The 23,355-nt window shown below is 37.0% G+C and overlaps 1 protein-coding gene across 2 annotated transcripts in view; it reads right to left on the bottom strand.

Moving 5' to 3' along the window:
- Positions 1-1,500: 1,500 nt before the first annotated feature.
- TCF7L1 (transcription factor 7 like 1) overlaps positions 1,501-23,355 on the bottom strand; it is a 53,099-nt gene continuing 31,244 nt past the window's right edge. Inside the window, exons 4-12 of one of the 2 annotated variants that reach the window (XM_087706289.1) lie at positions 14,759-14,842; positions 11,193-11,325; positions 10,823-10,925; positions 8,877-8,960; positions 7,161-7,304; positions 5,892-6,051; positions 4,734-4,841; positions 3,339-3,399; positions 1,501-2,641 (exon numbers count right to left, since the gene is read on the bottom strand). In XM_087706289.1, the coding sequence (XP_087562415.1) occupies positions 2,208-2,641; positions 3,339-3,399; positions 4,734-4,841; positions 5,892-6,051; positions 7,161-7,304; positions 8,877-8,960; positions 10,823-10,925; positions 11,193-11,325; positions 14,759-14,842 (1,311 nt within the window). In that variant the 3' untranslated portion in view covers positions 1,501-2,207. The remainder of the gene's footprint in view (positions 2,642-3,338; positions 3,400-4,733; positions 4,842-5,891; positions 6,052-7,160; positions 7,305-8,876; positions 8,961-10,822; positions 10,926-11,192; positions 11,326-14,758; positions 14,843-23,355) is intronic. The other variant, XM_087706290.1, reaches the window with a different exon arrangement.

Genomic DNA, 23,355 nt, shown 5'->3' with positions numbered 1-23,355 from the left:
AAAAAAAATGCAAGAAAGCAATGGCTATCTCTTTTGCAGCCAATAAAATTATAAGCTGGATGCATCGTTGCAACTTGAACTGAACTTGGGGAAGAACCCGAGGAAGACGTTTCCAGTTACAATAACAACAAAGAATGTTTTTGTGCATCACCTCACACAATCACCAGAATTCTTATGTATGCAGGATACCAGCACAATCTACATTTGCATGTGCTTACAGGGAAAATCGATAGTGTAACCTATCTAAAATTAGGTTACTTTTAGGAATAGGTTAAATTAATACTGGAAATGAAAGCAGCATTACAATGAACAGGCAGGTAATGGGACATCCTGGCAAACAGTCATAAAATTTGGGCAGTAATTTAGATTTCATGCTCCAATTAAAAGAGCCAGAAGCTTTAATGGAGAAGATGCCAACATTTGATGCTCTTGGTAACTACGTTTTTTCCTCATCAACCGTATCCCTAATACCCTACACTGGATAGCTGAGGAGGAAAAGCAAACCATTAGCTTCCCGTCAATGAGGACTACAAAACCTTTACAAAGATAACTGGAAGACTTCTATAAGGCACTTTGATCTTGCTGAAGATTATGTAAGATATAAAAACAACTCTAGTTCCAAACCATGTTTCTCATTCTGCTCACCCCATTTGGCCTAACCAATTGATGTGCTAGTCAATTACTGACTTCCTGCCATCTTAATCACCTCTTTCTCTTACACTAATTGTCTTGTTTTTAAGGGTGGGCAGTCAGATTGCTTGTAGAAGTGTTATCTAGAAGAGCAGTACTCAGCCTTTGTGGCTTGGCTTCGGGGGGAGGGCGGGAGAGACGACTGGACTGCACAAGTAGTGGGCTGATGCGTGCAAAACCTGGCTTGCATGAGTGGTAGACCAATGTAAGTTAAGCGGCGTGTGCAGACGCTCTAGCCAGCCACTCACACTAAACAGCTCAGTAGTGGGCTGTGGCCCACAGATTGGAGACCCCTGATCTAGAATATGAATGGGGTCTTTTTCAATTCCCTAACTTTTCCGGCTTTGCTGATGGGGAGGGGATGGTTCTATGTGAGTGGCTGGCAAGCATGCACACATGTGCAGCTCCTTGAATGGGTCACAGCGCAGGAGTAGGTCACGCCCCAGGAATTCGAGATCCCTGCCCTAGAGCATAATACACTTTTCTGTACCCTTCTCTCTTTCAGTTATCCCATTTCTCAGGATCTAAAGAAAGAATCTTCAGATGGGCTCATCCAAGCAACATGTACACATTATTTCTTTATATACACTTCATAATGTTTATTACAGAAGGCATCATTTATGGTCCAGTTCTGGGAGTCAAAGGGGCCCAAATTAAGGTAGACAGAACCAACAGGCTACACAATCTTAACATAAAGGCATCAGTTGCAAACACTTTTCCTCTCCGTGCAGACTCATGAAGGGAAAAGGACGGGTAGAGTGCAAGATGTATTAAATGTAAATTCTCCATTGAATACTCTCACACGGCAAGTTAAGATGCAGATTTATTTTCCTTTTTAAAAATAACATGGAATTTCCCAAAGCCTATTCCCCTACTGCCTGCTACAGAAAATAATTCTGTAAGGAAATAGGATGGATTGTCCTACCATTTTCCCGGACAGTCACTCCAGATTACAAGAAATGTTATTTGGCCTCCCCGAGGCTCGGCAGTTCTGAATATGACAGTGAGGTACTATATTTTTTGTGGTGCTGTGTCTTCTGGTACATATTGCAAGTCTCTTAGAAAAAGAATGGAGCAGCGGGATGAGGGGAGAGGTCATATAAAACATTGTCTCGCCAAGGGAATGGGGAGATAGCAAAAGTTAGCAAGATATCAAAAACATGCAAACACCATTGAGAGATGATCCATCTGTACAAGTCTACATGCCTGAGGCACTGATAGAAGCACAGGGCTTGGCTTGTGTTCTTTGTTTTTCATTCTTTTCAGGGTTTTGTTAAAAAGTAGTATTTTTTTTTTCTCGTGGTGGTGGTGGTGGTTTTTAAAAAATAATAATAAAAAAAATGGTCTTCAGACAGACTACTGAAAACAACTCTGAGAGTAGAGCACTTTCTTCCTCAAGAGTCACCTTACGGAAGAGTTCAGAAAGGGTCAAATATTGACCAATAAATGGCTTTGTCTGCTTCGTAATCTCAACTGGGGGGCTTTTAACAGGGAGACGGGTAGTTGGGGAAGCTTCCTCATTCGGCTGGTTTGGTTACCAAGGAGAGCGGCTGGGCCTGTAACATAGCCAGGGCGGCCTGAGAAGACGAAATGGCTGCAAAAGTCGGCGGCGTAGTCAGAAGAGCCGTGGGGGGCATTGAGGAGAAGGGCAGAGCCCTGGAGAGGAGAGGAGACTGGCTGGTGAGGCTTGAGGAAGAGGAAGCAGCCTTGCTGGGCAGGAAAGACGCCGAGTGCAGAGATAGCTGAGCCCTGGCTTCAGGTTTGGTGGTCAAGGAGAGGGGCTGTGCTTGCTCAGAGTGGGTGGCAGCGGGCGCTGCGGGCGATGCCAAGGCAGTGGAGGGGGTGGCTGGAGAATCTAACATGCTGCCATGAGAGGACGCAGGGCTGTCACAGGACTTGTCAGCTGACAGGTATGGCATGCAGGGCTTCTTGCTCTTCGAAGCCATTGGATCTGTTAATAACAAAGAGGGCAGAGGTGTATTGACTTCCTTCGTTGTCTCCTTCCTACTTTTCACCACACGTGAAACTATCCTAATCTATTCTGATTTCGTAAAAGCCGGTTAGGCTAAAAAGAGAGTGGTTAAAGATGGGGCAGTTCCAAATCTACCATCCTAATGTAAACGGCAGGTGACACTTTTTCAGCCAAATAGGGAAAGGGCTGAAATGATTAAAAGCAGATTTGTTTCCTTGGTTGAAAAAATGTATTTATTCTGAAAGCAGCCATTCCCAGTCAGCATTGTCGTTAGGGCTGTACCAAAGCCACAGCACCAGAAATATTATTCTCATAATGGCAACTGTCCAGAGGCCAGCTTACATTCTCTTTGGATTTTGTTTTTAGGAACCAACAACTTGGGAAATATATTCTCTCTCCCCCCCCTCCCACTTCAATCTATCCCTTCAACATCTGTTCTCTTTTTAATCCTTGATGCCATTTTGAAATTCCTACCCAGATTAGGAAGGTAGGTTTCTTGATACATTTACACATCCCCCAATTAGGAGACACTGTAAGACAAGGCAAACAATAGCAATTTTGATCTCGCCCACTTCCTCTCACTTGGAGGATCGGTGGGTGGGATAGTCTTGTTATACTCGTTCAGGACCAGACTGATGGATTAGGACCATATTGACCAAGTGGCAATGATACGTACTTCCTGTTTCTTGGATGTGTTGCTGCGTTTGTTTCTCTCTTTTTCTTTTCTTTTTCTTACCCTGAAAAGGACAAATGTACCAAAAGTGAGAATCACATTGTAGACCTATTTAAAAACTTATGATACTTAAGGGAGATAAATGCCATGCAAAACAATTTTATTTGAATAAATCACTGTACTGGACAACTGCATGTCCTTTTTTTTGTCATTAATAATTTATGGTAAAGAAGACCGCCATAATAAAAAGATGTTCATCCAATTAAATACATATTGCAGAAAGGCTATTTAAAAACAGAAACATTTGCTTTCATAAACTCATTTTAGAACCAACTATATAGCTGTTTATAATTATTCACTGAACAGAAATACATTCTTTGTAAATCAAATTCTGAAGATTAAAAACAGTCTCAAAAGACATGTGTATGAAGTGTCAAGAAACAAAAAAAATGGCAACTGGCTGCAAATTTTATTTAGGGAAAAGAAATCAAAAGCACAGAAAATTGGGGGCTTCATAATGAGATGCTCTGCTATGTATTATTTGGCCATTCTATTATGAGAATTTTATTCTTTATTGACTTTACTGCAGAAATGGCGACTATGAAAAATTTCTAGTAAGCAACAAATAAAGGCAAATATTGAGAGAACAAAAATATTTTCCCAAAAGAGATTAACTGATTCTTCATCGTTGTTTTAAGTATCTTAGTTTGCCCAAATAAGGGATTACTAGGATTTGTTTTGAAAAACTGAGTTTCACACACTATAACCTTATGATTAATTTTAATCAATTCCTACTGGATTCTTCTTCAATCCCCCTTAAATCATTTTAGAAATGCATGGGCAAATATTCACTGAATATTCAGAAGTCAACTGCAGCTAATTGAGTCTCTCACTATTCCCTGCTGGGATTGGTTACCTATTCCCAGCTTTTTTAACATTATTATTTCTTTGTGTTTTCTTCACATATTTCTGGTTGTTTATGTAGAAGATGACCAAGCTGAGCCCGAGGGAGTGGGTCAAACACAACATAGGTCATGGGTCTCTGCCCACCCACAAGAGATCTATGTCCAGTTCACATTGAATGTTTTCTTAATTCCTACTCATTTCCCTTGACTGTTAGTAGCTCAGATTTTGGTAGAGAGCTTAAGCTTGCAATAAATCTTTATACTCATTTGAACTGCCTGAATCTCCCAATTTCCCCAGTGCTTGACAGTTTACAACTCAACCTTGGAGACAATTCTGAAAAATGAAGTATAAATGGAAAAAAATATTCAATTATCTATAGTACAGTGGGTTGTGAATCTATAAATGCAGAGTTCAGATCCCAAAATCTGAATGATAATGATGACTATTAGAAGTACCATTATTAAAGCGTACATATCTGCAATTATGACTTACATAGTTATCTCGGGCAGACCAAGTGGGGTAGAGTTGAGAATGAAGCTGCCGTTCCTTCCGTGCTAACTCATAGTATTTGGCTTGCTCTTCACGGGACAATGAATGCCACTGAAGCATAGAAAAATATATTGTAATCTGAACATGGAATAAAGCTTTAAATGATGGTTTAAAATTATGGTACTCTTTATACAAAAACTCAAATGTTGATTGATCTTATCATTCCACTTCAAACATCGTACTGAGAAAATAACTGAAGGCACATACATATTTGTAGCAACTTAAAACTACAAACAAAGCTTTTAATGGCTTAATTCAAGTCAATGTTAAGAAAGTTTAAATTTTTTTTTCTCTTTCCTCATCAACCCATCCCAATCGATGAGGATTGTAAAATCACAACACTGCAGCAACAGGCAACATTAAGGCAGAATTACGCAGCCCAGATGTATGCAAGCATCACCTGTATGCAACCTGCCAAAACTTGCTAGCCCAGCCCATCTTTCTTAACAAAATAAAAACTTTTCTGGTTCTATATGCAATGGAAAAAAGTTGTTCAATCCTATGGTACACACTCTCTTTTATCCATTTTCTTTTTCATGATCCAGCTGTCTTCTATCCCACTTTGCAACCTTGACTCTTGCTCGTATGCATTCTTAACCCATCCACAGTATTCTGGCTCCGGATGTTACTTCAGAATAGACATGTGCCATAGTTTCTGCCATTTTCTTTCATTTTTCCTATTCCTCTAAATGCTTCGGGTCCTCTTTCTCAGCCAGTGAGATTTGAACAGCCGAACTGCAGAACTGCAGTCAGCTGAAGTAGCCTGCAGTGCTGCATTTAACCACTGCGCCACCTCGGCACTCGATACTGGCCCAGGGATTGGGGACCCCTGATCTACATCCTTTTCTGAGTCATTTTATAATTGGATTTCTTAACATTCACTGATTCTTGGTTTATCCTCCATCCTCAGTCTATTCAACAAACAAGATACTCTTAAATCCCAAGTTTATAATCCCAGACAATTGACAACCTGTTCTATCTGGTGAGAAGATGGACTTTAAACTTTCTTAGAATGGCATTGCGAAACAACAAACGAATTTTGAATGTGTCAATAGCACATGACACAAATGGAGCAGAGAATTTAAAAAAATGTTTTAATACCCGTCTTCCTAGGATCTGGTTGATAGCGGCACTCTCCTTCAACGTACACTCTGCCACAACCTTGGCGCGCATTTCCTTCATGTACAACATGAACGCATTCAGAGGCTTTTTTATATGGGGCTTCTTCTCCTCTTCCTTTTTGACAATAACAGGTGTTTTTCTGGAAGAGCCACATTTTTCATTACAGTCCCATAATCCACGTATCTACGCACTCTTTCCACCAACAAGGAACAGAAAACATGAGGAGCAGTGAAGGATTATTATTTCTAACAAACTCTGTCACTCTTAGAAGTGGTTAGCTGCTTAATGAAGTTTCATTTCACGCCATGTCTATTGAGGCAAAGGTACCGAAGAATATTGGAGAAATTGCTATGACTATGAAAAAAGTTTTTACTTTCAAAGCTGCGGCACATAGTAATTTGTATAGTGTGCAATATTCTGTACCTTTAACAGCTGATGGAAGAGGACTAAGATAAAGTGTATGATGGCTGTTCTCAACAGTTCATAAGCTAAGAGTAGTGTAGGGGTGATGTGCACGTGTGTAGAACTTGCAATGAAGAGAGTTATCTGCCCTATCCAATTTATCCCAGCCATGTTACACGTTAACAAAAGCCTCTTGATATTTTACCTAACTTAAGAGAATTCCAAATTGGTGTCTAGTTCAAGAAACAGAAGATTGTTGTTTCCATTTGTTTAAACAAATTAGGAAAAGCATGCAGGGCAAAGCTTCTGGATTTCTTTCAAAGTCCTTAATAATAGCTCCATTTTCAGAGTCATGTAACAGAGGGAAGGTGTGGAAAGGAAGGGGCTTGCAGCTTATCAGAGGCATGAGCAACTATCCCAGCCATTGCCCGACTGCCTTTTCTGCAGGGATGTTGTGGGGAAATGTTTTTCTCCACACAGCTGGTGGCTCATCTGGCCCTTTTTGAAATTGATCATTGTTTTTCAAGCTTCCCTCCCCTCACACCAAATCTGGCTCTGTTGTGTTCATTGTGCTAATGCCAGAGCCCTAATCCTTTTGCATTATTTCTTTCCATTTTTTTACTAGGCTGAAAGTATAAAAAGAAAAATAATGCATTCCAAAAATATTCATGGAGGAATTTTATAGTGCACAGTAAAGTTGCATTATCATGAATTTGTGAGGACGTACATGCATCCAAGTACATTGTAAAACATGTTAAGAAATAATAAATGGATAGCAACTGTTTCCCTATTAGACATTCCACCAACGAAGGCATTCAGGCAGCAGGCAGCTAACCTATTACTTACGAGCTTCCTTCAGGACTCAGGCTGGATGGTGTCGGCTCTTGTTTAACAATAGGCGACACGATGGTGGGGTGTGGGATTCCTGAGGGATGGATTCCATGTGCCGGAGGAGGAACCATATGAGGGGAAAACCTGCTAGACATCAAGCTGAAGCACAAAGGTTGCATGCTGAAAACAAATGCTTCTCACAACTATTTTCATCATTATGGATCATCTATTTATTATTTCTTCATACCCCTTCCACTTTTTCTATTTCTTTGGCATCTTGCCAGAGCCCCCAAAGGAACAGTAAAAACCTAAGGTCAATGGCAATAACAGAAGGCCAACTTATGAATAACCAATTTATTGCATTAACTGCTAAGGCAGAGAGAACTATTTGGACAGATTCTGGTTCTCTTCTGTATAATCCACATATTAAAGATAAAATAAAGAGAAGAGATGCCTATTTTTATTTCTTATGAGAAATTTCTACTCATTCTGCTTTTTGGACTTCTGTCGATTGGAAGTCAATTTCTCAAAATGGCAAATTATTGATTCACTGCATTTCCCCGAATCAAGTCATACAGGAGGGTTTCATTTCCTTATTTTATCCCTGCAATAACAACATTGTGATATGGATTGGGCTAACACTGGCACACCCGGGTCACCAAATTAGTTATGTAAGCAAATGGGAATATGAATCAAATCTAGCATCTTAACTGTGCTGACTCTCAACTGTAGAGAAATCAAGAATCATGAAGGTGACAAATAGCAACAGCATTATAGTTGAATGATTATATAAACCAGGGTGTCAAACTCAAGACCCGTAGGCCAGATCCTGCCCACAGGCTGCTTAGATCTGGTCCACAGGGCCATCCTGGAAACAGTGAAGGACCGGCCTGAGGTGCCTCGGCTAGCGAAAATGTTTTCGCTGGCGGATGGTTGCAGGAGGCTGTCACAGCCAAAAACGGAGCTCGGGACCCCGTATTCATTGGCCGACCGCTCGGGCCACCACAGGCACCCATGACATAAGTGACATCGAAATGACCATGCCCCCCTGGCCACGCCCCCTCCCCAGGTCAAACACAACCCTGATCTGGCCCTCGATGAAATCAAGTTTGACACCCTGATATAAACCATTAATGTAGAAGATGGCATAAATGCCCTTCCACATGTGTTGCATGGAATCCTTAATAGTTCTTTGATGGAGGTTCCATGAAAAAGTAAAACCCCAGCCAAAATGTTCACTTGAACACAGCCACTTTTCTACTAACAGAACTTTCACTCTTGATCAGGGGGTTCAAGGATATGTTCTTAAAAAAATACAGGTTTAAAAAAGTAATAGGTTTAAAGTTTTCAAAACCCCTGTTTTAGAGAGTACCAATTGCTAATTTGATTAAGTAAACCTCTTCCCCCTAAATTTGCTTCTAATGAGTAAACTATAGCAATTTAAGTATCAATGAGCTGTTCATTTGGTATCCCCTTTAGATACAGTGATAGTTAACTTGCTACCTCGGCCAAATCAGGTCAGATTGTATGCTGCCTTTACACAAATGCCTACTTCCTTCCTGAAAATGAATATCTCCACATATGTAAGATGTAAGACATAAATCATGTAGAATTTCTTTTATGAGATAACAGATGGGTGTATGAGTTCTTGACCCTAGTTTGACATAGGATGTACAGATAGAGTTTTGCTAGTTCAGAGAGAATTAGACCCAGATTCCCATTTGAACGCACCTGGACATTGAGGCATTCATGGCCAAGGCAGGATATGGATGTCTAAACCCACCTGGAGGAATGGAATACACTGGCTGCCCTTGCCTAAAATGGACAAGACAAGTTCTCCTCATTACAATTGCCAACAAATATATTTCTTATCCCAAATTACAAAACTAAATCACTTGACTGCTAATATTGTAGGTTCCTAGAAATTATAAAACATTCAGTGCTATATAGTCTTTATTTCTCTATGACTTCACTGAACATACATGGAATATATTATAAAGTATATTTACCTCCTGAGAATCACATTTAAAACAAACAAAAAACAAAAAAAAAACAGTATTTGCAAGTATCTGTTGCCATTAGTTGGTGCTGCAGACCTTGACCCTCTTCATCACCAAACCCAGATTCCCATTCCTTGATCAATTTCCCCCATAACTATCTTCTCTTGGTAAAATCCCAGATGACTTAAACATTATCGTAGAAACAAAACCCACAAGAGATGATCTACAGAAATCAAGCATAATTCAGTAGGGCAGTTTTAAAACCATCTTTCAATGTAAAGGCTTTCTACACACAAGATATCCAGTGCATATAAGTTTAGTCTCTCCATTCAGTGCATCATAGATCCCTTTTGAAGACCCTCCACAAACTTCAACTGGGCCAGAATGTAGCACTATGAACAGCGATGTTCAAGTCTCAGTATGCCCATGTAACTTCTGCCTCAGCTTTGTGAGCTGCAATGGTTGCTGTTTGTTTCTGGGTGGAATTAAAGGTGCTGGTTGTTACCTATAAAGCCCTATATTCAAAGGACCTGATTACTTCAGGAGGCACCTGTCTCTCATAACATCTGCCTGGTCTATTTGATCCTGCAGGATTTTTTCAATTAAACAATGTCATCTATTGGTATTATAGGTATGCAAAAGAATACCTTCACTGTAACAGTGCTTGCCCTCAGGAATGAGGTCCCCACCACCAAAATTTACTGGTACAATATGAAAACCTAGTTTTTCACCCAGTGCTTCGGCAAGGGAAGGTGACAGCCCCTGCCCCCCTCAATCCAGTATCATCACACTCACCATTTTTTCTCTTTTACATTTTATTGATTTTGTTATAATTTTGGTTTCATTGTTACAATTGGATGACACACTACTTTAATGAATTATTGCTACTATTATTACTATAAATGTGTAAGAAAAAAACAATGAATACAACAGATGCCTGGATCAAGGCACCCTTATAGGCAGCAAAACTTACATAGTAGTTTTCTCTATCAAGACTATGTCTGTTTCACAACTTTTAGTTGTCAACTTTTAGTTGACCCTAACGAATTTAACAATGAGTTAAACTTCCAGTTATATATGAACTGACTGAATCTTTTCAAATTCTTCTCAAGCTTCCTTATGATATTATGAATACAATGCAGGTACTGCATTATTGATACTAATGAAATCTGTACATTATAGTACAGTAATGTTCTATTGAGGACATCAACAGAAATACTGACTGTATCACAATTTAATTGTAGAAATCCCAACTATATATATGATCATATTTATCACTCTGAGCATTACAATAAACTCAATTGTACTTTTTTTTACTCCTCTGTGTTTGTAGGCCTTAGCCATCCAGCATATGAATGACCTTGGAATTGTTTTGAAGATAAAAGAAGAATCTGAGCTTTATAAATAAAGGATGTCACATGGATGGTATATCAATGTGACTGTAATGTGCACCTCTGTGTGTTAAATCTTATCCTGACAAACTATGCAGAAAAAGTCTCTTGAGCAGGTGAAACTTTTAGCTAACTCAAAAAATTACAGCACCTGTGGCTTCATGAAATTGATTTATTTCAGAAGCAACACATGTTGGGGTCAAAAACTTTGTACTGAATGAAGACAAACTTGCACTGTAAAGAGAAGAACAAAGCAAGAAAGGATATTTATAGTGGAAATTCCTACTGTGGTACGAGCCATCCCAAAGGATGAGGAATTTGTCCAATGGCACCAGAAGACAACGGATAATAAGGAGAGAGTTCTGAAGGGTGGGGTGGTCGTGGAATTCCTGATAGTGAAGAAACAATAATATACATTAAGAGATTCAGTCTCTCATTAGAATTCTTTTCAATTCTAAACTAGAATCCCTACCTCCCCTCTAGTTAGAAACATGTAGATAACTTTTTATTTCCAGAATTACACAAATATCTGCTGATAAACTTACATTTTTGTTTTGACTCTTTCCCCCTCAGTTTATTTATTGTGCTTTTCTCTTGGCAAGGCACCCAAACACTTTGATAGGCTTTGGATAAGACCATGATTTTCAAACACTCACCTGTCTTTGGGTCAATCTCTGGGGAGAGGTGGGAAGGTGGTGAACTTGGTGAAAAGTGATCATTGCTATAGGTGATGAGTGGTGTCAGTGGGTGCATGTGATGTGGATGTTGAACTACAGGAACCTTGTTTGACTGCAAGAGAAAAGCAAAAATATATCTGTAATTAAATGCAGTATTTACTTCTATTTTTAAATAGTTTATTCCCTTAAAAAACAAGGAAGAGAAAAAACATAATTTATTTTATACACATACCGCATTTCAATGAAAATAATTTTGACCTGCAAAATAAGTGCTTGGCCTTATTTTCGGGGAGATCTTATTATTTTTGAGGTGCAGGAGGAGGTGAGCATGGTCACCTCATGGCTGCTGCTGTGTTGCAATATTTTTGGGGAGGGCTTATTTTAACGCATGCACTCAAAAGCCCGATTGGGCTTATTATCCGGGGAGGTCTTATTTTCAGGGAAACAGTTTACTCATACATATAGCATAGATTTAAAATAGATCTAATACATGAAATAAAATTTTCAGTATGGAAAGAGCTATTTGGCTGGCAGTGTGCTTAAGTTTTCTTAACTCTAATTTATCTTTACTATAAATTAAAGACACCAATCACATGAGAAATTGACAAAACTGCCAATGTCCCTTCACTGAACAAGCTATTTCCCTCCAATTAACTGTTATTAAACCATTATTTTTTATAACTTTTAAGTGTGCTCAGTGTCCTTTGATAACAACCATTGACAAAGGCATTTTTAATGACAAAAAAAAATCTGATACCCAAATATATTTACATAACTAACACTTTGATAAAGGTGTTTGCAAAAAAAACTATGCTGATGCTCCCCCAGCAACATCTGTTCTTCTAAGTGATTGATAATTCTATCTTCAGTATTGTTTTCAACAATTTGATCTGGAACAAATAGTAGGGTAACTTACCTACTCCTTTAAAAAGGGGGGGTATAACATTGGCTGATTTTCAGGGCTCAGATTTTAGGGTAGGGGTGGCTATTTTATCACAGAGCTCAGCATTTTTGAAAACTCAGATTTGACTTCTGTAAGAATAATCAGTAGTGTTCTGTTTGACCTTGTTAATTTTTAATTTTTTAATTACCAGTTCATCTCTTGCCGCCTGTAAAGGCCATTCAGATCTTTAAGTTAAAGAAATTCTGAGGTGCAAAAAAGACACAAAGTCTATTTAGTTTATTAGCTATCTCTCTGTTAGTGTGCCTTTTGTTCCTTTATTATTTACTCATCTCTGCTGGGTTCCCCCTCCTGATAATTCCTTTTACTTTCAACATTCCAGCAGTATGCTCCTTAAAACATTTTCCATTTGTCTTATCAGCAAATTTGTTTTGCCATCTTCTATACTGCTATCTATTTTCATTTTGGCAATATTTCCATTTTTAAAAGAATCTTTCTTGCTTTTTCCTATCTCTTGACTATGCTCATAAACAACACCCACATTCTCTTGGACTTCTTCACACCTTTCTTAAGCTGTCCAAGCCTGCTCTAGAGAAGATCCTCTCATTTCGGCACAATCTAAGAACTGGATCCAAAATGAAAACTTGAAACCACTTCATAAGAAGGTTGTGAGGAATCCTATCAAGAAGTATAAATAAGATTTCTTATAAATGGTAGTAAACAGCCCTTGTAATTTTTTAACCATTTTGCCTGTATACTCTTGATATGATAATATTTTTCAGAATCATATAATGTTCACCATTCTTAGCACAAGCTAGTTGTGGTCTAATCTATTCATTTTAGGATCATCAGATCATTTCTGGGAAAGGCTGAAGCTTGTTTTGTTTTGTCTTCTGCTGCTAGTACATGTTGCAAAATAATTAATTAGCACACATCCCATCATGTCCTAAAACAACCGTACTGGCAAAAGGTCCATTTTTCTTTTTAGCCAAATTCAGATAGCTAAGACATAAGCTAATTAGGGATTTAAACCTTGTATCATCATCCTTAGTATCAAGATCAATATTGGAGCCCTTTCTCTGGGCCACCATAACTTTGAAGGCAAGGGAGGTGGCAACCATTTTTGATGATAACACCCTAAACTTTCAAGCCCATTTTAGGGAGATCTGCCTGGTGCATTCCCCCCACTCCCTCAATACACATTTTAGTGATACCCTGCATAAATTAGTGTCCTTTTAAAGGACATGTCTCAGGAAGTTCTTTAACTAAAGTAATTTAAATAAAAGTAATTCAGTTTTGACTATAAAAAAATATTCAAAACTACTTTTAAAATGAACACATATTTCCCAAGAAATTTAACGAAATAGTAATAGAAGTATTGTTTAAGTAAACCTGATTTCTGGCAATTTCATGGACAGATACGTATAGTTTTCTAGGACGAAGTAGTTAGCCCCTGCTACCATTGTAGATAATTTTTCAATTTCCCAATCTACTCCATCCTTGATATATTCTAAAGATATCCCATATAAGCAACTACTAACTAGGCTTGATGTTTCTTAGGTTTCAAGCGTAGAAGACTAGCCTGGTGCAGCCATCTCAAGAACGGCAGCCTCATGAACTCATGCTATGCACTATTTAGCAGACTGAAATATGGTGAAGCCACAGGAAAGGTTGCAAATAGCAATCACATGACCGTGTTGTCATCATGGCTGAGCATCCAAGTGTCCGGATTGTGATCATGTCATAGCGGAGGTGCTGAAATGAGCAGTCAATGAATAAATGAACACGTTGCTTTACAGGTATTAAAGCTCAACATTAAATATTCAGGAAAGTTGTCTTTAGCAAGTCAATCCCTCTAAGAATTTTTAAGATTTTAATTTCAGCTACAACTTTTAGTGTTATTCTCTTTGCTCTGCTATGTAATTTGCTATTTGCTGTATGAAACTCTCTCTCAAAAATATTTCATTTTCCTTTCTAAATCATAAGATTATTTCAAATCAATTCCAGCAGTGTAATTTCTGTCATCATGAATGCTCTGAAAAATCTAAAAAATTTCTTTCAGCATGAATACACTGGAAGGTCTGGGCTGCGTGATACAATGCAGTTCAATCTGTAGTAATGCGGGTGTGGGGAGGAGTTGAAAGATCCCCTTTTCAGTTAATTAAGAGTATCACTGTCTTATTTTGCCATTGAAACAAAAGATTCTTCTAGTCACATGTTTTTATGGTGGACTCATGAAAACCTAAGTCGAAATTCAAAGCCTGAGGCAGAGATATTTTAGACACAGCTGCAAGATATTATGCCTTGAAAATTAATTGTCTCATTTTTCAATGGTTTTTTTTTTTTCTTGAGTTTCTTTTTGCTGAACTAAAGAATGCTTCTTTAGAACACTTGTGGTAGTGATGAAAATGCTCTTCATAACAAACTAGTATCATGTGAGATAGATAACTATCACACAATAATTTACAAGGAATCATCTTTCCCTTTATTTTAATTAGAAATTCAATTTTTATGCCCCACATCTTGAACATAATAGCCTCAGTCATTCTAAACTAACTGTGCTGAAGGAATATGGATATAGGTGTATATATTCATAAATAAACTTTCATTTAACAAGACCTATAAATAAACCACTAGCACTTACTAAATGGGCAGGAGAGGGAGATCTTGCATCCTTTAGTGTAGCTCCAGATGGTACATCTAGAAGTGGCCATTTCACCTGAAGATACTGAAAGAAATCAGATTAAAGAAATCAGATAAACAATCACAGTGAAAAAATAATATTTTTTCCAAAGCTTAATTGTCCAAGTTTAGTTTAATACAAAGGTGGTTTTTTGGTGGGTTATTTTTTAATATCAGAAATCTCTTCAATGGTTGTGGTGTATTTTTAGCCTAACACCAAGATAGTATTGTAATTCCTGAGGATTTGGTTCCTCGGCACTGGTTTTCAAGCTGCTTAGGTAACCTAAAAATAATAAATTATATAATCTTATTTCTATGTAAATACTAGAGTATATTTCTTACATGAAACGGGATAAGGAACAACTGATTCAGCAAAAGTTAGGTACTAACACTATATACCAAATGTTATACAAGCCAACCATAAGAAAATCTAATTGCACTGATTAACGTATCTTCAGTTTATTAGTATTCAATAACTATTGATTTATTCTATATTTCAATGGTCAAACTGAGAATGCTTTTAAATAAGCCAAATCATTACTGTTCAATATGAACTATTTAAATCAAATCCACCAAAGTAGCCTTCAAAGCTTAAAGCATGCTCATTAATTTTAGGCTGGTTTCACATTCAAATATAAATATGAAAATGCATTTTTATATAATTTTCTAGCATCAATAACATACATTTGTCTTCGTTGCTGGACATAATAAAGCTATTTTGCATTGCATTTCTAGCAGAGAAAGATAAGTATCTCATGCCATTATAGCTGAATACATGGGTCCTGTGAAATGTTGGAGGTTTGAGAATGTGGACTGGATGAGTTGCAGCTGTGCAATGGAATTTCCCTAACACACAAATCTTCATGATGTAAAACAGCTGGAAGGAAATCCCAGCATGCTTTGTTTGGAGGCTGAACAACCAATAATTTAAATGGAAGATTAACCCTTCAACTTAAAACAAACTTTCAGATTTCCTCTAACTATTTATTTCAGGTGGGAAATGGTGCATAAAAGCCGAGAAAACAACAGTCTCTTAAAAACTTAGACAACTATTCTTAGACCAAAATAAGAAAGGTAAAAGCATTTTTTTTAAATCAGATAAATTGTATTTCCTTTGCCACCTATCTAATTCAAATCATGCAAGCATAATTAATATTGACAATACTTTGGTAGTGGAATGCATGCAAGTTATCTTGATCTATTTCTGTTTTCATATCTTTTTTTATATATTACAAACTTTTAGAACGTATTTAAAGCATATAAATGCTTTAGAACTTTTTTCAGCTAATAGAGGATAAACTGATATCATCCTTTCTATTGAGTGATTGCAAGATTTTCACACAATGAAATATTGTTAAAAACCTTTTCAGTATTTTGGAAAGGATAAGTTAAGAGCAAAGAGTTACAAAATTCACACATATAATAGTCACATTAGCATTTTTTACAATTTTCAACATGTTTATGTATGGCAGAAGAAATACAGCAATTGAATAAAGAATACTTTTGGCTGACAGCATATAAAATATTCCACATGCCTGGACAGATTGCCTTGAAAATTACCTTGAAAGTAGAAGGCCTAGAAGACAACCTTTGAATAGATTTGTTCAAAGACAACTGAAATACAATCTGGCTGCTCATTTCATTACAACAATTAACCACTAAATCCACATTCATATAGATATTTGCTTTACAATATTTATAATATACCCCAATCTTAATGGATTCTCTATGTTGGACAAAACAGTTTAGGGTAAGAAACAAAAACATTCCAAAAGGTTTTGCCTCCAGTCACATCTTCAGAATATTTTAATACTCTTATGCCTTATTCTCTCTAAATTACAATACTGCTACAATTCCTTGCAGACAAATTGAGAAGGCAGTGCCCTTTAGGGCATTCAAATCAATAACCTTGGTTTGTAGACCAAAGTATATTAAACTCACAAGAATCAATTTCTTTAAATGAACTTTTGTTTTGAAATAACTTTTGTTTTGAAAGGTCTCTTTTCTTATCTCCACTATCTCAATAATGTCCCCTTAAGTGTAACAACCAGAAATAGTTTTTTTCACAAAAAAATATCCTTATGTTGCGAAATTCCCATTTAAGACCTGGGTTAGGATCTGTTATCTAAGGAACATCTTCACTAGTTTGTATCAATTGGATATTTTAAGTGGATGTAATGAAGTTCTCCACCAGGTCCCTCCCATCAAAGGTAGCTTTAAAAGGCAGGTTTTTCTAGTGAATTTCTGAAATTATAAAATTTATTTTTAATTCCCTTTCTTGATGAGGCTCAACTGGTACTCACATTAGCATAATTTGAGTGCCTAGTGAAAGCATTAATTTCCTCAGTTTTCATTTCTTACCATTGCCTAGCTTGTATGGTTTTTCATTTTGATTTTATTGTCTCATGTTTTTATTCAGATTGTATATTTTAATGTATTTTATTGCAGACCACCTAGAAGGCAGCTATTGGGCAATTCTACATTTTAAAATAAATTTGATAAAAATAAACAAACATGGTTCACATTCACACTAACTGCACTTGCAAGTTAGGACTTGAAGTAAGAAATGCACTGGGATTCACATTTCAGCTTTAGATGAGCAATTAATTCAGTTGAATTATAGTGAGAAAATTTAAGTGTTGAATGTCCTGCAAGAACAAACTAAAACAAATTGTACCAGCAGTTTGAGATTTATTTATTTTTATCCTTCCAAGAAGAGAGTTGAGAGTTTGGAAAAGGTCACTTAGACCTTACAGTCCAGCTCCCTACTCAATGAAGGAATGCAAATTAAAACACCCCAGACTGATGACAATCTAATTTCTACTTGAACACATCTAGTGAAAAACTCCACCCACTATCTCTCAGATAAGAGGTTCCAATGTTGAACTCTTACTCTCAGGAAGTTTTGATCTAGTATTTAATTGGAGTCTGCCTTTCTGTAACTTAAATCCGAGAACAGGTCTTGCCCTCCTCTTACACGACATCCGTTCACGTATTTGAACTGTGCTATCATATATCAGTGGCCTTTTCTCAAGGTTAGACCCAAGCATATCCTAAAAACTTTAAATGCATCATCTTGACTGTTCTTTTCTGCACCTATTCAAAGTTCCTTCTTAAAATCTGGTGGATTTGGGGATTTGTATACAGTTCCTAGTGGATAGACCAAACCCTATGCTCTCTGAGGCCCAGTAAAGATATAGTTAATATTTTCACAGCAGTATTGAGCTTCTATAGAAAGCAGCTTTATTTGTTAGCATCCAGCACAAGATTAAGGCCAGATTTCACATTCCTCCTCGGGAGCAGAGCAAACATTTTGAATTTTAGAGCTACTGCCAATTTTGTTATTTTTTTAAAAAAATATGAAAGTATTCAGGATTTTTCCCTTTGGAGATGAGAAGCAAAAATTGGAAGGTGACCAATGAAGAAAGCACCTTTGGACAAAGGAAGCGGGATTTGTGAATACTTGACATGAAACAGGAAGAGAGCTTATCTCATTCCCATAAAACACACAAATAGTCTACTGTAACAGACTGCTTTGTCCACAATGGAGAACTGTTTTTCTTCAACCTTTTACATTTTAGCTGTAAAATTCAGCCTCAAAACTTCAAACTGAATACAGCCAAAACTAACAATACCAGGATAAAAATGAATGAAAATGCACAAGCAAACATCCTTCCTCCTAAGCGAAGGAAAAGACAACTGGCCTCCCAACACCAACCATGAGCCAAAAGGATTATTTCCTTCAAAATAACTCCTTTAGGCAGCAACTAAAGAGCAATTCTTATAAACTTGATGAACCATTACAAAAAGGATACTGGCAGTTGTTACAATAAAGCGTCATTTGCAAGGACTCACAAATTAAAGTTCAAGCGGTTAGTTTCTACAAGCTTAAGCTTGGTAGCCTAATATTTTTCTGTAGGCAAGATCCCGTGATATGCTGAAATGACGGTGTTGTCCCTAAGTAAAGATATATACCTTGTTACTGCAATAATTACAGATTGTGTCCATAAAGTCCACCAATCTCCTATTTGTTTCCTTGCAGACATGATACTGTATGTTTGCATCAGATGCCGAGGTGGCGCAGTGGTTAAATGCAGCACTGCAGGCTATTTCAGCTGACTGTAGTTCTGCAGTTTGGCTGTTCAAATCTCACCGGCTCAGGGTTGACTCAGCCTTCCATTCTTCCGAGGTGGGTAAAATGAGGACCCAGATTGTTGTTGGGGGCAATATGCTGACTCTGTAAACCGCTTAGAGAGGGCTGAAAGCCCTATGAAGTGGTATATAAGTCTAACTGCTATTGCTATTGCCTAGTTGGGTAACGCAAGCAAATAAGCTCAGAGAGCAACAAGGACTCTACAATTCAACTCTGAGGATTTACAATGGCAGGTCACTGTACTAAGCTAGTCCATCTCTCAATCCTTTAGTTTTTAGAGGACAAAAAAGACAGACCACAGAATAAAAAAGGGATGTACAGCAAAAATGCCATTCAGATCAATCCAATGCTTAATTCCTGAGATTGAATAACAAGCAAAGGCAACAGAAGTAATTTGAAGTATAGATCAAGATTATAAGTAACACTCTTTTTTAAGCCATTCTCTGGAATACTTCCTAGCACAGAGAATATGTCAAAACCAACTACAATATGAATATGATGCAAACACTGTGGTAGATAGGATAATATTATTTTTTCCCTGCATGATTTCAACTTGGGCTCTAAAACTGCTGTATTAGTTTTCTCTAACCTTGCGTCTTCTATACGTGCAGCTTCCATTAATCTCAACAGGTATGATTACTGATTAGTAGTATATTTCTAGTTGAAGATGATAAAATATCATGGCAAGGGCATATATGTAGCATGAAACTGAGAAAGCCCAACACAGTCACTGCTTCTGCTCAGAAACTATTCAACTTTTTAACTTTTCTTTGCACGCTGCAACAGCAACTGTGGAGTCTGGTGATATAACAAATTTCTTACATCAAGTTTCTGATAGTCTGAATTTCATGTGTTTGGCATCTGCAGCTGCTAACACTTCACCGTAGCACGGTGGACACTGTGATATCTAAATTCCCTTTTCCAGCAACAACGTTACACTTTCAAAATTGTATTTTCTAATTCTGGATTTTACTTGATTTTGTTGCTGTCTACTATGGTTAGTCATAGGCAATAACTATTATGACCACACCCTAGAGCCAATATTTTAGATTATTACTTTTCAGAAAATAATGTGATACGAGGGAGAAAGAATGTGACACTAGAGCGGAAAATAACACAGAGCAGAAAACAACATTGAGTCGCCACTGAGATTTTAGAAAAGCTAGTGCTGAAACTTTGCCCTTTGTGCAGAGCTGGGCACAGGACCTGTAATCAGATCTTAGTCTCCAAGGTTCCTGCAACAGCCAATTGAGGAAAAGGCAGGGAGCCAGGGCTGTCATCTGTACAAGGAGTATGTTTGGTATGCAGCTGGCCCCATGACTCCCAACAAGCTAGCTCAATGACCTACAGTACACTCTGGACTGTGAGTACAGTAGTAGTAGTTTCCTAAATGACTGCCTTTGATCTACTCTCCAAGACCTGAGATCAAAGCGGCTGCTTAGATTGGGGAACTCCCTGGATCTGGCTGCTGTACAGCTCCAATCTGTTTCCAAACATTGAGTGGTGGTGTGAGTTCATTTGCCGTTTACTGCAAAGTAATTTTAAAAGGCACCTATAACAAGCCTGGGTTACGAGGGCAGCAAGCGCTACTCCATTCGATGACTCAGCTTTCTTGGAACCTCTGAATGGAGAATGACAAAGAAGGCAAGACACCTAAAATACCTAAATACACACAGAAAAACCTACTAATGAAAAGTTCCTACATGCCGTCATTTTCCAGCTGTATATCTTTACACTCCACCCTTCTTTTCTACTTGGCACGCTTGGTCACAAAATGAACTTTCTAATCCATTTTATAAGCAGAGAAACCGCTGCAAACTGGGCTGGTGTTTTTTTTTTTTAAGAGCTATAAAAAAACATTATTATTTATTTTTTACTAAGTTCAGAGAACAATATGCAAGGCTGGAGACACATTCTGAAAACATACAAGGAATGGGAAAAGTATAAAAGGGTTGATGTGGGAAGTTGAACAACACCTCTGAATTGAAGAGAGCACCTCTTGTGCTGGAATCCATGTGCAAAATAAAAAGAAGAAGAAGAAGAGGAAAAAAGAGCTGGCAAGTGCGTGAATGGCATATTGAAGCTATAAAAGTTTCAAAATGGTTACATTCCAGAGAGATTAGAACAAGCCCCAGTTGCTTGTTACCTTCCTTTTCTTCCTCCTCTCAGCAACTGGGAGAATGAAAAGGATTTTAACTATTTCTCTCCCACATGCTGTTGTGCCACACACACAGTACAATGCATCCTGCTGTCTGCAAATTAACCTGCCATTTGCCAAACAGCTTCTCCTCAGCTGGGGATTAAGATTCACCAATTCATACAATTCACTGGGTCTGCAAACCTAAACCTGAACAATGGGGTATAGACAACAGGCCCTGACTTGCCCACATCTGCTATAGTCATTTCAGGAACAGGTCTTTACTCTGGGAGAAGCCTGTAGTAAACTAAGAGGAGGAAGGAAAAGAAAAAGAGAGTTGCTATAGCCAATTAGGAATGTTTTTAAAGGCCAGATTTCCTGCATTTCAACAACGAACGGCAAGGTTCACTTTGCTTTACAAGTATTTAATACACTGTGTGGGGTTAAATGCTCATAAAAATCTTCAGCTCACATACCACAGCGTATTAAAACTTTAAAACTGCTACCAGTTGCAAATAAGGAGTGATCGGCTTCACCAGACCTCATCGCACATTAAAGCACGTATTAAAGAAATATTCAAATTATGGAGTCTCATGGCCATAACCTGCCTAATTTTAAACAACTGAATTTGGACTGAAGTTGAAACATGTGGAGGGAGAAACTGAAGGAGGATATTACAAGCAATATATGAACTTGAAACCCCCACATCACAAGATCCAGGATTTAATCTGCAGATAGAAGTAGTTAAAACCAAATGGATTAAGAGACTGTTCCAAAGAATTTGGAATTAATTCACTCTTCATAATCTACTGTAATACTATTTCAAAATAATCCATTATACTGATTAGAAGTCTCTGTAGCTAGCTCAGAAAAAGTAATCCTATTTGTTGATTTTGAGGAGCATTTTGCTGCAGGAAATAAGATTATTTATACAATTCAATGTCAATTTGCCGTGGAGAATATTTTTAACTACGATATATGCAAATATTATTTCAATTATATGTTAATATAATATAATATTCAATATTGGAATTCTTTGGGGACAAAAGACATAATGGCAAGATGTAAATTTACTTTTTTTGCTGAAAATATATTAAGAAATAGACACTTTTTAAAAACTGTCACATTTGTCTAAAAGATTTGGACAGTTAATTTAAATACAGCCACGTGGATTAGTTTTAAATCCACAGGAAGAAAGAACAAATGGTTACAAATATATATTCAATTACATGTAAGCGTTCTTGAACTGAAAATGTAATATGGATTATTCCTCCTCTAAAACATAATTGTCTTCCTAAAACCATAATAAACTCTTAGTAAGGAAGGATCAATAAGCATTGAGAAAGTCACAATTTAATATCTTTGGATATGCATATTGATTTTTAAAACGAGATTATGACCATTATTTTTGGTGTTATTTATCCAAATATAGCAAGACTTCATACGTTAATAACAAAACATAGTTCAAAGTAGCAAGATTCCAACACAAACCATTATGCTGTCTGTCCACTGATGCATTAGAACACTATATATAAACTACCAATTAGTAAATAGCTTAAAAATCCTTTTTCACTTTGGATAAAAAAATTTAAAAAGTATATTTTAAAAACTTGTATACCAAATAAACCTAAAAACTATATTTTTTGAAAACTAGATATAATTTACAGCAAATCTGCGCGATAAAATATTTAAAATCTGAAAAAAATCATGAAAACAACTTAAAATCTGGATTCTCACTTTTGGATACCATTAATTATAACACACAAGTTGAAAATAAAAGGATCCTGAGAAGCACAGCCATTTGATAGAAACGTGTAATGAAGAACAGAGGAAAAACAGTTTGTGTGGTTTTATAGAAACTATGAAGAAAAAGCAAAATCATATCACTTTTACAATCTAGATATTAAATATACAAGAATTAAATATGCTTCAGTTAAAATGTACTTGAAAACTATAACCTAGAGGCACTTGAAATAAATTTGATAAAAATATAAATAATACTTAATACCTTTCAAATGATTTATATGCAATAGAAATGCTGAAGGCATGATCTTGAGGTGTGACCTATAACCTAGAGGCACTTGAAATAATCTTGATAAAAATATAAATAATACTTAATACCTTTCAAATGATTTATATGTAATAGAAATGCTGAAGGCATGTTCTTGAGGTGTGACCTTACAGTCCATTCTTGAAGATCAAGTAATTAAAATTAGAAAGATTTCAGATGTGTGGTGACTTTACCTGAGAATATGTAATTATTATAAAC

This window comes from Thamnophis sirtalis, unplaced genomic scaffold, assembly GCF_051295495.1.
Source record: "Thamnophis sirtalis isolate CommonGarterSnake01/CBP01778 unplaced genomic scaffold, rThaSir2_p1.2 scaffold_2, whole genome shotgun sequence".
Lineage (NCBI taxonomy): Eukaryota > Metazoa > Chordata > Lepidosauria > Squamata > Natricidae > Thamnophis > Thamnophis sirtalis.
This window is presented reverse-complemented; position numbering and strand designations above follow the sequence as displayed.